Source organism: Oncorhynchus kisutch, linkage group LG16 (assembly GCF_002021735.2).
Source record: "Oncorhynchus kisutch isolate 150728-3 linkage group LG16, Okis_V2, whole genome shotgun sequence".
Classification (NCBI taxonomy): Eukaryota; Metazoa; Chordata; class Actinopteri; order Salmoniformes; family Salmonidae; genus Oncorhynchus; species Oncorhynchus kisutch.
Window position 1 is genome coordinate 25,303,476 of NC_034189.2, and position 17,034 is coordinate 25,320,509.

Genomic DNA, 17,034 nt, shown 5'->3' on the forward strand with positions numbered 1-17,034 from the left:
TCACTGCTATAAATCTGTCTCCAATATAGTCGCATAATTTACACAGACCAACCGTGGACCATGGTCTGTTTTGTTAATTAATGAGCTCAGTGTAGTCCAAAGACTTGTGGTAACCAGATGATCGCAATAATTTAGGTAACATAGTAAACGACGCCACCTCCGGTATGTTCTATTGTGAATTGTCTGGGACTCGTTGTTTCCCTCTTTACTACTCGAATATATTTTACTTATGAAGTCAAAAGACGAAATTAACTGCAATATACTGGTCTCAAATATATTAGTATAACTAGGACACACAGAACAATGGCGAACCCACTGTAAAATGAGAGGCTTTTTTCTTGTATTAAAAACGTGTCCATATCCAATAAACCTAGCTCTGCCCACTGGGGGCGCTGCTTCCGGAACGCTCTCTGAAATAAGCGCTGGTATCGTCGTATTCCACTAGAGTTATCTCATCACACCGTCATTGATGCATGCTTCAAAATATGTACAAACGGAGTATACATTCGAGAAGTGCCCTTCATGCTCCGTTATGCATTATTTGATTTGGACTCATACTCCGACCCCCCCTGGGCAATTTGCGTGCTCGGAGCACGGTAGTTTGCATTTTGAGTAACATCCCACATCTGAGCAGCACAGTGTTGCTGATGAAGAAGATTTCTGTCCACCTGGAAGAGGACAGAAGAGGACCTCTAAGGTGTTCCAGAGGAAATGTGATATCTTAACGATATCACAGACCTCAATTATCATTAGAGTGACCACATTTCAAATATCCAAATATGGGACAACAGGATGATTTTGCGGGACAGTGTAGTCTACATGAATCATTTTGACTAATTCATCATTATGTGATCTTCCAAGACATTGATTCAACATTGCTCTAACTTACTAAACGAACACCACTGTGAGGAGAGCAGTAGCGACGCTACACCCTTGCCACTCCGGCTGCTCTGAACGAGGTAATTTAAGCGCACCTAGCCTATTATTTTTCCTCACGCAAAATGTGGTGATGCAGAAACAAGAGTCCACATGTGTGGCTGGTTTATGAAACTATTTGAATATATGGGAGTGGCCAAAGAAACGTGCCAATTGTCATACTTAAGTAAAAGTAAAGATAATAATAATAATAATAATTAAATGACTCAAATAAAAGTAAAAGTCACCCAGTAAAATACTATTTGAGTAAGAAAAAGTCTAAAAGTATCTGGTTTTAAATGTACTTCAATCCAGTGGTGGAAGAAGTACTCAATTGTCAGTAAAAGGAAATGCTATACAGCAAATTCCTTAATTAGATGGCACGATATTCTTGTTGTTATTTTATTTATGGAAGACAGGCACACTCAGAAATAATTAACAAATGCAGTATTTGTGTTTAGTGAGTCTGCCAGATCAGAGGCAATGAGGATTAGAAAGCATTATATTGATAGGAGCCTGAATTGGTCCATATTGCTGTCCTGCCTGAGTATTCTAAATTTAACAAGTGCTTTTTGGTGTCAGGGAAATGTATGGGAGTAAAAAGTACATATTTTCTTTAGGAATGTAGTGTAGCAAAAGTAAAAGTTACCCCAAAAAACTACTTAAGTAGCCTAATACTACTTTAAAGTAATTTTACTTAAGTACTTGACACCACTGATAGGTAGGGAGAACGGGATTGGGTGCTAATGCACATAGAGAGCCTCAGTCACACATTTTATTAAATGATATCTTTCAGTATAATATGGCTATTTACTTAATTTAAGAGCTCTTAATCATAAGCAGGCTTTTTGTAAATTGTGAGGCCTAACGGTCCTCTTCAAATTTAGCTGGAATTTAGCTGAAAGGATTTCAGAAATATGATTGGTTGATGATAGGCATATGACATTGACCAACATCTCATCTTGCACTGCGCAGAATAACAGATCTCCACAATGATTGGAGAAGTGTTTAACGTAACTAGTAATCTTAGGTAAACACATCCTAATATATATATATATATATATATATAATATTTATTATATATATATAATATATAAGTATAATATATATATTTATATATATATATAAATATGGGATAAATCAACTTTTCTTCCAAAATGTGTTGTTGAATTTGTTGATAAAATGTGGAAAATTGTTTGGTTGCAGGACACGGGACAAAAATATAAATAGGAAAGTAAAGTACAGTACAGATACCCCAAAACACTACTTAAGTAGTACTTACTACCTTACTATCCAGGGTCGTTACAGTATTTTTATTTAAGTACTTTACACCACTACTAGGGAGAATTTTAAAACGGGATTGAGTGAAGTAGAAGAAATATGCTAAATAAACAACTAATGCGCATATAGCACCTCAGTCACACATTTGATGAAATTACCTTATATATTTCAGTCTCATGTAGCTATTTACTTACTTTTGTAACTCTTACTCAGAAGCACGCTTTTTTTGTAAGTGATGAGGCCTAACTGGCCTCTCCAAATGTAGCTGGAATTTAGCTCGAAAGGATTTCAGAAATATGATTGGTTGATGATAGGCATATGACATTGGCATACATCTCATCTTGTGCTGCACAGAATATCAGAACTCCACAATGATTGGAAAAGTTTTTAACATTTAAATGTAGGCTACTACATCTAATGATATAGAGAATATCTTTCCATAAACGGAACGTGCCTGCAAATAGACAGGTTGGAATGTCTGACTGAAATACGGGACAAATCAATTGTTTTCAAAATGTGTGGTGTTTGAATTTGTTGAGAACATGCGGACCATGGTTTGGTTGGGGGACAAAATGCCGTCTTTTCCTGCACACTCCGAGACATGTGGTCGCATGAGTAGGCGAAACAACGCCAACTGCTGGGGAGACACAGCTTTTCCGCCGAGTTGGGCCTCTCTCTCCTCCTCGCCAATTCGACACGGAAGTGACTTATTCGTAGCTGGTTAGGATAATTTACGTAGCAGGTTAGGAGGCCAAGGTTGAGGCTAGGAAAGGGTTAGGGAAAATCACTTCCGGTCGTAGCTGTATGAAGTGGCGTGAAACGTGTCCCTTCTTCAAATACAACAACAAGCTAGTAAGTCACTAGCCAACATCGACGAACCTTTGAATCTCTATACGTTTTCGGTGTGACGTTACATTTATAGCCACTGTGTTTGTTTTAAACACATTTCTGTTGTATATCTAGTTACCCTCTTTAATTGCACATATACGTTGCTAGTAAGTTAGCTGGATAACATAGCACCAGGCTAGTCGCCCATGCTAACATCCCCGACCATGAGTTCACTAAACTACTCCTCCCCTGACAAAGAAGAGGGGGTCTGCTTGACGGAGAAAGACGGTATTTGGTTGAACATTGTCGTAAAAGATGAGAAACAAGAGGAGGATGTCACAGTAAAAAAAGAAGAGGGTGAAGCTGTTACAGTGAAACAAGAGGAAGAAACGTTCAGAGTGAAAGAGGAGGATGTTACCGTGAAAGAAGAGGAGGATGCAGTTTTTGGAGTGAAGACGGAGGGAGAGATAACTGTCACATCGGAAGAGACAGGAGATCGGATTAACACCAGTAAGTAGTGAAGGGGGTTAGATTAAGTGCACCGCGTGACATGAACGGGCAAAAGCGGCGAACCGTAATCTGCATAGCTCAGTCATGGTGTCAACAAAGCAGCCTGATGCATATTTCAGAAACATACAAACACATTTTTTTTCTCCATAAAATATATGTTCGAGTTTTCGTTGGGAAGGCAGACGCGTTTAAATGTTTGAAAATAATAATCACCTTTGCATGTGAAAACAGAATTCTACTCATTAGGGCAATTTGGGGTTAAACTCCCCATCTTGTAATTCTCATAGCAACCATTTTGTCACTAATCTTCCAACACTTTCCCTGGATACTTCTGGTCTTGCGCAACAAAAACATCTGTCTCATCTCAACTTTTTAAGTCACTCCAACATAACGATTTGGAGGTACATTGATCTAATATTTTGTCATTTAGAAAAAGTTATATATTCAGGACCAGTCAAGTTTGTACACACCTACTCATTTAAGGGTTTTGCTTAATTTGTACTATTTTCTACATTGTAGAATAATAGTGAAGACATCCAAACTATGAAATAACACATATGGAATCATGTAGCAATCAAAAAAGTGTTAAACAAATACAAATATATTTTATATTTGAGATTCTTCAAAGTAGCCAGCCTTTGCCCTGATGACAGCTTTGCACACTCTTGGCATTCTCTCAACCAGCTTCATGAGGTAGTCACCTGGAATGCATTTCAATTAACAGTGTGCCTTGTTAAAAGTTAATTTGTGGAATTTCTTTCCTTCTTAATGCGTTTGAGCCAATCAGTTGTGTTGTGACAAGGTTAGGTGTGGTCTTTTTACCCTATTTGGTAAAATACCAAGTCCATATCATGGCAAGAACATCACAAATAAGCGAAGAGAAAGAAAAGCCCAACATTACTTTAGGACATGAAGGTCAGTCAATCTGGAACATTTCAAGAACTTTGACAGTTTCTTCAAGTGCAGTCGCAAAAACCAACAAGCGCTATGATGAAACTGGCTCTCATGAGGACGGACCCAGGAAAGTAAGACCCCAAGTTACCTTTGCTGCAGAGGATAAGTTAATTAGAGTTACCAGCCTCAAATTGCAGCCCAAATAAATGCTTCACAGAGTTAAAGTAACACACATCTCAACGTTAACTGTTCAGAGGAGACTGCGAGAATCAAATCAAAGTTTATTTGTCGTGTGCGCCGAATACAACAGGTGTAGACCTTACAGTGAAATGCTTACTTACAGGCTCTAACCAACTGTGCAATAAAATAAAAAAGGTATTAGGTGAACAAAAGGTAAGTAAAGAAATAAAAACAACACTGAAAAATAACAGTAGCGAGGCTTTATACAGGCACTGGTTAGTTGGGCTGATTGTGGTAGTATGTACATGTAGATACGGTTAAAGTGACTATTCATATATGATAAACAGTGAAGTAGCAGCAGCGTAAAAGAGGGGTTGGGGGGGGAACACAATGCAAATAGTCCGGGTAGTCATTTAATTAGAGTCTTATGGCTTGGGGGTGAAAACTGTTGAGAAGCCTTTGTCCTAGACTTGGCACTCCGGTACTGCTTGCCATGCGGTAGTAGAGAGAACAGTCTATGACGGGTGGCTGGGTTCTTTGACAATTGTTAGGGCCTTCCTCTGATGCTGTCTGGTACAGAGGTCCTGGATGGCAGGCAGCTTAGCCCCAGTGATGTACTGGGCCGTACGCACTATCCTCTGTAGTGCCTTGCGGTCGGAGGCCGAGCAGTTGCCGTACCAGGCAGGGTGCTCTTGATGTTGCAGCTGTAGAACCTTTTGAGGATCTGAGGACCAATGCCAAATCTTTTTAGTCTCCTGAGGGCGAATAGGTTTTGTCGTGCCCTCTTCACAACTGTCTTGGTGTGTTTGGATCATTCTAGTTTGTTGGTGATGTGGACACCAAGGAATTTGAAGCTCTCAACCTGCTCCACTACAGCACTCTTGATGAGAATGGGCATGTGCTCAGTCCTCCTTTTCCTGTAGTCCACAATCATCTCATTTGTCTTGGTTACGTTGAGGGATAGGTTGTTATTCTGGCACCACCCGGCCAGGTCTCTGACCTCCTCCCTATAGGCTGTCTCGTCGTTAACGGTGATCAGGCCTACCACTGTTGTGTAATCGGCAAACTTATTGATGGTGTTGGATTCGTGCCTGGCCATGCAGTCGTGGGTGAACAAGGGAGTACAGGGACTGAGCATGCACCCCTGAGGGGCTCCAGTGTTGAGGATCAGTGTGGCAGATGTGTTGCTACCTCACCATCAGGAAGTCCAGGATCCAGTTGCAGAAAGAGGTGTTTAGTCCCAGAAGCCTTAGCTTAGTGATGCGGTTTGAGGGTACTATGGTGTTGAACGCTGATCTGTAGTCGATGAATAGCATTCTCACATAGGTGTTCCTTTTGTCCAGGTGTGAAAGGGCAGCGTGGAGTACAGTTGAGATTGAATCATCTGTGGATCTGTTGGGGCAGTATGCAAATTGGAGTGGGTCTAGGGTTTCTGGGATGATGGAGTTGATGTGAGCCATGACCAGACTTTCAAAGCACTTCATGGCTACGGACATGAGTGCTACGGGTCTGTAATCATTTAGGCAGGTTGCCTTTGTGTTCTTGGGCACAGGGACTATGGTGGTCTGCTTTAAACATGTTGGTATTACAGACTCAATCAGGGACATGTTGAAAATGTCAGTGAAGACACCTGCCAGTTGGTCAGCACATGCCCGGAGCACACATCCTGGTAATCCATCTGGCCCCGCAGCCTTGTGTATGTTGACCTGTTTAAAGGTCTGACTCACATCGGCTATGGAGAGTGTGATCATAGTCGTCCGGAACAGCTGATGCTCACATGCATGCCTCAGTGTTGCTTGCCTCAAAGCGAGCGTAGAAGTGATTTAACTCATTTGGGAAGCTCGTGTCACTGGGCAGCTCTTGGCTGTGCTTCCCTTTGTAGTCTGTAATAGTTTGCAAGCACTGCCACATAAGACAAGCATCAGAGCCGGTGTAGTACAATTCAATCTTAGCCCTGTATTGATGCTTTGCCTGTTTGATGGTTCGTCGGAGGGCATAGTAGGATTTCTTAAGCTTCCGGGTTGGAATCCCACACCTTGAAAGTGGCGGCTCTATCCTTTAGCTCAGTGTGAATGTTGCCTGTAATCCATGGCTTCTGGTTGGGGTTATGTACGTACAGTCACTGTGGGGACGACGTCCTCGATGCACTTATTGATAAAGCTAGTGACTGATGTGGTGTACTCCTCAATGCCATCGGAAGAATCCCAGAACATGTTCCAGTCTGTGATAGCAAAACAGTCCTGTAGTTTAGCATCTGCTTCATCTGACCACTTTTTTCATAGACCGAGTCACTGGTGCTTCCTGCTTTTATTTTTGGAATCAGGAGGATAGAATTGTGGTCAGATTTACCAAATGGAGGGCGAGGTAGAGCTTTGTACGCGTTTCTGTCTGTGGAGTGCAGGTGATCTATAATTTTTTTCCCTCTGGTTGCACATGTAACATGTTGATAAAATTAGGTAGAACTGATTTTAGTTTCCCTGCATTAAAATCTCCGGCTACTAGGAGCGCCGCCTCTGGGTGAGCAGTATCCTGTTTGCTTATTTCCTTATACAGCTGACTGAGAGCGGTCTTAGTGCCAGCGTTCCTCTGTGGTGGTAAATAAACAGCCACAAAGAGTATAGATGAAAACTCTCTAGGCAAATAGTGTGGTCTGCATTTTATCACAAGATACTCTACTTTAGGTGAGCAAAATCTAGAGACTTCCTTAGATTTCATGCACCTGCTGTTGTTTACAAATATGCACAGACCGCCCGCCCTCATCTTACTAGAGTGTGCTGTTCTGTCTTGCCGGTGCAGCGTATATCCTGCTAGCTGAATATCCATGTCATCATTCAGCCACGAATCCGTGAAACATAAGATATTACAGTTTTTGATGTCCCGTTGGTAGGATATTCGTGATCCTATCTCGTTTAATTTATTGTCCAATGTTTGCATGTTGGTGAGTAATAATGGCAGCTTTCCCTCTCGCCTTCTGCGGATCCTTATGAGGCACCCCGCTCTGTGTCCTCTATACCTGCGTCTCTTCCTCTTGCAAATAACTGGGATGTTGGCCATGTCGGGTGTTCGGAGAATGTCCTGCTTGTTGAAGAAAAAAATCTTTGTCTAATCCGAGGTGAGTGTTCGATGTCCTCATATCCACGCAGAAAAAAACACATAATAGCACAATTGGTTGGGCGCCCGTAAAACTGCTGCCATTTCTTCCGGGGCCATTTTTTCAAATGGCCTTCATGGTCAATTTGCTGCAAAGAAATCACTACTAAAGGACACCCATAATAAGATACTTACTTGGGCCAAGAAACACGAGCAATGGACATTATACCGGTGGAAATGTGTCCTTTAGTCTGAGTCCAAAGTTGTCTTGGTGAGACAAAGAGTAGGTGAATGGATGATCTCTGCATGTGTGGTTACCACTGTGAAGCATGGAGGAGGAGGTGTGATGGTGTGTTTCTTTTGCTGGTGACATCGTCTGTGATTTATTTAGATTTCAAAGCACACTTAACCAGCATGGCTATTACAGCATTCTGCCATGATACGCCATCCCACCTGGTTGGCACCTTTGAATGGGACGGTGTGTATATATAATCTAATGAAGTTGGCTCTATAAAATTAATAGATGCCATTCGGGGAGCCTAAAGATAAATAATCCACTTGGTTAGAAACATTTTTTTTTAAAGACGTTTATTAAGTATTACATGAATGGGGGAAAAAAATATATTGTGTCAAATCGCCAATTGTCAAGCCATCCCTTATGGGATTAACTGACACATAAACAAGCATTGCAATAATTCACCAGGGTAGTTAAGTGATGATGATTCTTCCCATTTTCTCTGCATTGCGCATCGCATAAAGAGTGGGGAGGAAAAAATATCAATACATAGTAGTAAATAAGCTTATCCAAACAATAATTATATCCCTAGAGCAGTAAAATAATATACCGTTGAAGTCAGAAGTTTACATACACTTAGGTTGGAGTCATTAAAACTCGTTTTTCAACCACTCCACAAATTTCTTGTTAACTTCTTTCGGATCAGGTCCCACCTCGACAACATCCGGTGAAATTGCAGAGTGCCAAATTCAAATTAAATGACTATCAATATTTAACTTTCATAAAATCACAAGTGCAATACGTCAAAATAAAGCTTAACTTGTTGTTAATCCAGCCGCTGTGTCGGATTTCAAAAAGGCTTTACGGCGAAAGCAAACCATGCGGTTATCTGAGGACAGCGCCCAGCAGACACAACTTTACATACAGTTACCAGCCAAGTAGACTAGTCACGAAAGTCAGAAATAGCAATAAAATTTATCACTTACCTTTTATGATCTTCATATGGTTGCACTCACAAGACTCCCAGTTACACAATAAATGTTCATTTTGTTCGGTAAAGTCCCTCTTTATATAAAAAAACCCTAAATTTTGTTGCCGCATTTTGTTCAGTAATCCAATGGCTCAAATGCGGTCACAAGAGGCAGACGGAAATTCCAAATAGTATCCGTAAAGTTCGTAGAAACATGTCAAACGATGTTTATAATCATTCCTCAAGTTGTTTTTAGCCTAAATAATCGATAATATTTCAACCGGACAATAGCGTCGTCAATATAAAAGAAAAACAAGAAAGGCGCACTAAACAGGTTGGAGATTTTCCACTGACCTCTCAAAATATAAACACTCTAAATAGGTCAGGAGCCAGACAGGTAGCCTAAGAAGGAACGAACATAGTTTTTTTAGGCTATATTAGTTCAATTATTTCAAGGCTATAGCTTACAAATAAATAAATTGAGAAGCATTTGCGAGTACGAAACACTAGGCTAGCAGGGACATAAAGCGCTCAGCATTTAAACAACATTTCGTTGTATTAAATAGTCTATAAATTGCACATGTAGGCTGTGACTTACTTAATTAAATACAATTTAAATGAAAAATGCCTTATTAGGCACCATCTACAGTGCCTTTTTTAATTATACTTTTTTTGGGTAGAGTCTGTGGCTTCAAGCTCATGCAATGGTGCCTGGCAAGCAGGCCAGCAGTGGAGAATACCCTCTGAGAGCTTGCAGAGCCACTGGGGATGCGTAACACCCTTCGGGCCACTTTTTCCAGGCTGGGCAGGGCTGTTTAGTTGTTTTTTATTCATTTTTCTATTGGTAGGCCAAAAGGATTAGTCAAAACAGAAAGCTCATTGAAAGAGGTAATATATGCCAGAAACAATGATAGCCTATTGTATCGATGAGTTGTTCCCAACATTTTTAGATTTTTTTGGTTACTGTACCACCAACTGAATTTTGCTCTGTCCCGAGTACCCTGAAGTACCTCCTCATGTGCATTTTAGGCCTATGGTCTCATGAATTTTCACAAGTACCCTGTGTGGATAGGCCAAGTACCCCTAGGGGCCGAGTACTCCTCGTTGGGAACCACTGGTATAGATAATAGAACAAATATTAACAAAACTTTTAAGAGGTCAGATTTTCTGTTTATAAATACTTTGCTACAATGACACACTTGCTAGCGACCCACCTCGTTCCTTTCTGTTAGAATGTGCACGTAGTAAGTAAACCATCATGCTTTCGGGGTACCTGTCTTTTCAGATTCCACAATAATTCTGTAATTGTGGACACTACATCACCACACTCCCTCTATTGCTCTTACAGTACTCCTCCTCATTTGTAAGTCACCTTGATTTTTCTCCTGTGTGTTTTATCAGTTTCTTTATGAAAATATTTAGCATACTAGATGACAATAGCTAAAGCAAGGGGCTATAGCAGCACACAAGTAGACTACAAATGCTTGGCCGGGCATGCCCTGCGTCGCTACTGTGCTAGAAGGCTGACACTCCTGCCTTTGCGAATCTCGCTCCATGCTCCAGTCAAATTGGGCGTGCTCCACTCCTCTCTTCAGCGCCGCTCACATAAGTTGCTATCAGCAGACAGCGTTCCGACTGAGTGTAGCCAGCCAGCCAACTTTCCTCTGGTAAAATTCAAGATTAACTTTAAGCAAAACATTAGGAAATGTAGCTGGCTACTTTCTTTCTATGATAAGCATTACAAATATACTACATGACCAAAAGTATGTGGACACCTGCTCGTCAAACATCCCATTCCAAAATCATGGACATTAATATGTATTTGGTTCCTCCTTTGTTATAACATTCTTTACTCTTCTGGGAAGGCTTTCCACTAGATGTTGGAACATTGCTGCAGGGACTTTCTTCCATTCAGCCACGAGAGCATTAGTAAGGTCGGACACTGATGTTGGGTGATTAGGCCTTGCTCACAGTCGGCATTCTAATTTATCCCAAAGGTGTTCGATGGGGTTGAGGTCAGGGTTCTGTGCAGGCCAGTCAAGTTCTTCTACACCGATCTCGACAAACCATTTCTGGACCTCACTTTGTGCACGGGGGCACTGACATGCTGAATCAGGAAAGGGCCTTCCCCAAACTGTTGCCACAAAGTTGGAAGCACAGAAATGTCTAGAATGTCATTGTATGCGGTAGCGTTAAGATTTCCCTTCACTGGAACTAAGGGTCCTAACCCTAACCCTGAAAAACATCCCCAGACCATTGTTCCTCCTCCACCAAACTTTACATTTGGCACTATGCATTCGGGCAGGTAGCGTCCTCCTGGTATCCGCCAAACAAAGATTTGTACTTTGGACTGCCAGATGGTGAAGCGTGATTCATCACTCCAAAGAACGCCTTTCCATTGCTCCAGAGTCTAATGGCGGCGAGCTTTACACCACTCCAGCCGACGCTTAGTTTTGTGCATGGTGATCTTAGGCTTGTGCCCCTGCTCGGCCATGGAAACCCATTTCATGAAGCTCCCGACGAACAGTTCTTGTGCTGACGTTGCTTTCAGAAGCAGTTTGGAATTCGGTAGTGAGTGTTGCAACCAAATACTTTTTTACGTGCTATGCAGTTCGGCACTTGTTGGTGCTGTCTTGAGCTTGTGTAGCCTACCACTTTGCAGTCGAGCTGTTGTTGCTCCTAGACGTTTCCATTTCACAATAACAGCACTTACAGATGACTGGGGCAGCACTGGCAGGGCAGATATTTGACGAACTGACTTGTTGGAAAGGTAGCATCCTATGACTCTTCCACGCTGAAAGTCACTAAGCTCTTCAGTAAGGCCATTCTATTGCCAATTTTTGTCTATGGCTATTGCATGGCTGTGTGCCTGATTTTTATACACCTGTCGGTAATGGGTGTGGCTGAAATCGCTGAATCCACTAATTTGAAGGGGTGTCCATGTACCTTTGTATGTATAGTGTATAATGGCCATGCATTGTTTTTGCACAAAATACTTTGCTTTTTCATTTTAAGCTCATTTACTAATTTATTGTGGCTGCCAGACAAATATCATTGTACTTCTGTTGTCATCTGTTTAAAATTAAGCAATTTTCTGCAGAATGTGTTGCACTAATGTATTTTCTGAGAAGGAAAACTATAGTTGCACATCCCTGATCACTCTATTGAAGCAAAGAAAACACTGTTGACTTTGAATATAAAAACGACACCTGTCAATAGGCCGCTGAAATGGTGAAATTAAGAACCTGCTTAACCTTTTTGGGATAGGGGGCAGCATTTTCACTTTTGGATGAATAGCGTGCCCAGAGTGAACTGCCTCCTACTCTGTCCCAGATGCTAATATATGCATATTATTATTAGTATTGGATAGAAAACACTGAAGTTTCTAAAACTGTTTGAATGATGTCTGTGAGTATAACAGAACTCATATGGCAGGCGAAAACCTGAGAAAAATCCAACCACATATGAGGCTTGTAGTTTTTCAAAGCTTGGCCTACTGAGTACACATTGAGATATGGATGAGGTTGCACTTCCTAGGGCTTCCATTAGATGTCAACCGTCTTTTGAAAGTTGAATGAGGATTCTACTATAAATTAGGGGCTCATGAGACCTGTTTGAGTCAGTGGTCTGGCAGAGAGCCTTGGTCTCATGACGTGCGCTCCCGACAGAGTTTCCTCTCGTTCCAGTGCCTTTCTGAAGACAAACGGATTCTCCGGTTGGAACATTGGAACATGGAACATTATTGATTTTGGAACATTATTGATGTTTTATGTTAAAAACATCCTAACGATTGATTCCATACATTGTTTGACATGTTTGTAAAGGACTGGCAGCTTCATTAAATAGTACCTGCAAAACACCAGTTTCAACATCAACAGTGAAGAGGTGACTCCAGGATGCTGGCCTTCTAGGCAGAGTTCCTCTGTCCAGTGTCTGTTCTTTTGCCCATCTTAATCTTTTATTGGCCAGTCTGAGATATGGCATTTTTTTTGCAACTCTGCCTAGAAGGCCAGCATCCCAGAGTCACCTCTTCACTGTTGATGTTGAGACTGGTGTTTTGCGGGTACTATTTAATGAAGCTGCCAGTTGAGGACTTGTGAGGCGTCTGTTTCTCAAAGTAGACACTTTAATGTACTTGTCCTCTTGCTCAGTTGTGCACTGGGGCCTCTCACTCCTCTTTCTATGGCTTCCATATGTGTTATTTAATAGTTTTGATGTCTTCACTATAATTCTACACTGTACAGTCGCGGCCAAAAGTTTTGAGAACACAAATTTAATTTATTTCCGCAAAGTTTGGTGCTTCAGTTTCTTTAGATATTTTTGTCAGATGTTATTATGGAATACTGAAGTATAATTACAAGCATTTCATAAATGTCAAAGGCCTTTATTGACAATTACATGAAGTTGATGCAAAGGGTCCATATTTGCAGTGTTGACCCTTCTTTTTCAAGACCTCTGCAATCCGCCCTGGCATGCTGTCAATCAACTTCTGGGCCACATCCTGACTGATGGCAGCCCATTCTTGCATAATCAATGCTTGGAGTTTGTCAGAATAGTTTTTTTTTTTTTGTTCACCCGCCTCTTGAGGATTGACCACGAGTTCTCAATGAGATTAAGGTATGGGGAGTTTCCTGGCCATGGACCAAAATATCGATGTTTTGTTCCCAGAGCCACTTAGTTATCACTTTTGCCTTATGACAAGGTGCTCCATCATGCTGGAAAAGGCATTGTTTGTCACCAAACTGTTCCTGGATGGTTGGGAGAAGTTGATCTCTGAGGATTTGTTGGTACCATTCTTTATTCATGGCTGGGTTCTTAGGCAAAATTGTGAGTGCGCCCACTCCCTTGGCTGAGAAGCAACCCCACACATGAATGGTCTCAGGATGCTTGGTGCAGTTATTAATTACTCTTTGGATGGTGTATGAATACAACCAGCCACTACAAAGATACAGGCGCCCTTCCTTACTCAGTTGCCTGAGAGGAAGGAAACCGCTCAAGGATGGATCAACAGCATTGTAGTTACTCCACAATACTAACATAAATGACAGAATGAAAATAAGGAAGCCTGTACACAATAAAAATATTCCAAAACATGCATCCTGTTTAATAAATAAGTCACTTAAGTTAGACTGCAAAAAATGTGGGGAAGAAATAAACTTTTTGCCCAGACTACAAAGCGTTATGTTTGAGGCAAATCCAATACACCACATCACTGAGTACACGTCTTCATATTTACAAGCATGGTGGTGACTGCATCATGTTATGGGTATGCTTGTCACTGGCATGGATAAGGGAGTTTTTTAGGATAAAAAGAAACAGAATAGAGCTAAGCATAAGCAAAATCCTAGAGGAAGACTTGGTTCTGTCTGCTTTCCAACAGACACTGAGTAACAAATTCACCTTTTTAAGCAGGACAATTACCTAAAACAGAAGGCAAAATAAATATACTGGATTTGGGAAAGGGGGATACCTAGTCAGTTGTACAACTGAATGCCTTCAATTTAAATGCGTCTTCCGCATTTAACCCAACCCCTCTGAATCGGAGAGTTGCAAGGAGCTTCCTTAATTGACATCCACGTCTTCGGCACCCGGGGAACAGTGGGTTAACTGCCTTGCTCAGGGGCAGAATGACAGATTTTTACCTTGTCAGTTCGGGGATTCGATTGAACAACCTTTTGGTTACTGGCCTAACGCTCTAACCATGAGTTGCTTACCATGACGACATTCAATCTTCCTGATTGGCCTAATTACAGTATTGACTTAAATCGGCTTGAAAATGGCTTTCTAGCAATGATCATCAACCAACTTCAGAGCTTGAAGAATTGTTGTGAAGAATAAATGGCAAATTTTGTACAATCCATGTGTGCAAAACTCTTAGATACTTACTCAAAGATTCACAGCTTCAATCACTGCCAAAGGTGATTCTAACATGTCTTGAATACATGTTGAATACTTATCTAATCTAGTTATATTAGTGATTTATTTTCCATAAAAAATAAATATGACCTTTTTCTTCCACTTCGACATTGAGTAATTTATGAATATTGTTGACAAAAAATGACAATGAAGTCCCTTTTTAATTATTCTCTTTGGCAGGAGAGAGGCCAGACTGTCACTCTGACAGCGAAAAGAGTCCTTCGGGGGAACCAGACCCAGAGACGTCCAAATCAGCAGGAAGACACCACTGCTCCCAGTGTGGAAAGAGTTTTACTCTGCTATGGAACCTGAAAATACATAAGAGAATACACTCTGGAGAAAAGCCATACCACTGCTCCCAATGTGGAATGACTTTTACTTGGTTAGGTAGTCTGAAAACGCACGAGAGGGCACACACAGGAGAAAAACCTTTCCAATGTTCTCACTGTGGAAAGAGTTTTACCCAGTTAGGGGACCTGAATAGGCACGAGAGGACGCATAGAGAAGAGAAGCCCTACCAATGCTCCCAGTGTGGAAAAAGTTTTAGGTGGTTAGTGAGCCTGAAAACACATGAGAGAATACACACAGGAGAAAAGCCTTACCACTGTTCCCACTGTGGAAAGAGTTTTAGGGGGTCAGTGAGCCTGAAACAGCATGAGAGAATACACACAGGAGAGAAGCCTTACCACTGTTCCCACTGTGAAAAGAGTTTTAGGTGGTTAGGTACCTTGAAATTGCATGAGAGGACCCACACAGGAGAAAAGCCATACAAATGCTCCCTGTGTGGAAAGAGTTTTACCAAGTTATGGGGCCTGAGTAGGCATAAGAGGACACATACAGGGGGGGATAGCACCTACCACTGCTCCTTGTGTGGAAAGAGATTTACCCAGTTAGTGGCCTTGAAAGAGCATGAAATAATACATACAAATACACAGGAGGGGAAGACATACCACTGTTCTCATTGTGGAAAGACATTTTCCCAGTCAGAGGCCCTGAAATCACATGAGAGAATAGAGAGGTTGTGTTCTGACTTATGTTTTTGACTGTGGTATTTTTTTTATGCCACATGAAATAGTCATTACTTAGATTGTTGTTTTTTCCATCTTGAGACGTGATCATGTCTAAAAATCTGATTTTAAATATTTTAATGTGTATTTCGTTTTGATTGATTGGATACAAGTATAAACCCTCCAATGCTGTTCATTATGTTATTTGGATATTGCAAAATGTGAATTATTATATAAGTAAGTAGCCTTGCACAAGCCTAGGCTTCTCTGAGCCAGAACGGCTCATAGGAGCAGGAGCCTTTCTCTTATTTCTGTAGTGTGAGGCACCTTGATGCAGTCTATTTAATGATTATCAAGATTCATGGAATTTTGTATTTCTTGATTCTAACCTCTTGAATTTGAAATATGATTTGGGTATTTGCTAAGTTAATTTGATTGGAAACACTATTACAGTTGCGGCCAAATATATAGGCACCCTTGCACTTTTCTTGAATAATTCCCTATTTCTTCCCAAGTAAGTTGAAATTGAAAGAATATTTTGGTCTCCACATCTATTGGGATTTTCAACATTACGGAACCAATTTTACTTGTGTAAACATATATTTACAATTTTAAATCAGAAAATAAAGCCATGGCATGGACAAAGTTCTTGGCAGCCCGGAGCTATTACTTGGTTGCACTATATATATTTGACAGCAACTGTATGATTTGGATATTGCAAAATGTAAATGACTAAATCGTTGAATTGAGTGTGCATTTCTTGATTCTAACCTTGTAGCCTCTTGAATTTAGTAGTTTCATTGAGTTAATTTTTTGATTAATGCAACACTTTTGTGTCAATAGAAATAAAATGTGGATGGCCTGCTCCATAAGTGGACGTTCATTATAAACTGTCGATTATGACATGTATGTATTGTTACATGTAGACGCATTATAGATTTACAGGCTTATTTTTAATCTGTTTATATGACTGAATAAGAAATTGCTTTTTAAATGCGGATGTGTAGTGTACTTTTTAAAATTCTTACTCATTAAGTCTGAATAATCAATCAACACATGCTGATCTTTGTATGTCTCTCTTATTATTATTATTATTATTATTATTATTATATTTATAAAAATACATCAATAAATAATTTTATTTCATAAAAATAAATATTCAACACGCACGCCTTCAACATCTTTCATTCTGATTCATTCATCCACCT

General features: G+C 40.6%; 1 protein-coding gene across 1 annotated transcript; it reads left to right on the top strand.

Moving 5' to 3' along the window:
• The first annotated feature begins 2,786 nt into the window (after positions 1-2,786).
• On the top strand, positions 2,787-16,691 carry LOC109906529 (zinc finger protein 501-like). The gene is made up of 2 exons (XM_020504265.2): positions 2,787-3,534; positions 15,000-16,691. Exons 1-2 carry the CDS (start codon positions 3,231-3,233, stop codon positions 15,860-15,862), a joined length of 1,167 nt encoding a protein of 388 aa, XP_020359854.1. The 5' UTR covers positions 2,787-3,230; the 3' UTR covers positions 15,863-16,691.
• The last annotated feature ends 343 nt before the right edge of the window (positions 16,692-17,034 follow it).

Excerpts from the sequence above, each read along its gene's own strand:
- LOC109906529 (XM_020504265.2), top strand. The coding sequence starts at position 3,231 with ATGCTAACATCCCCGACCATGAGTTCACTAAACTACTCCTCCCCTGAC. Across the intron at positions 3,535-14,999 it reads AGGAGATCGGATTAACACCA|GAGAGAGGCCAGACTGTCAC; the intron begins GTAAGTAGTGAA and ends TCTCTTTGGCAG.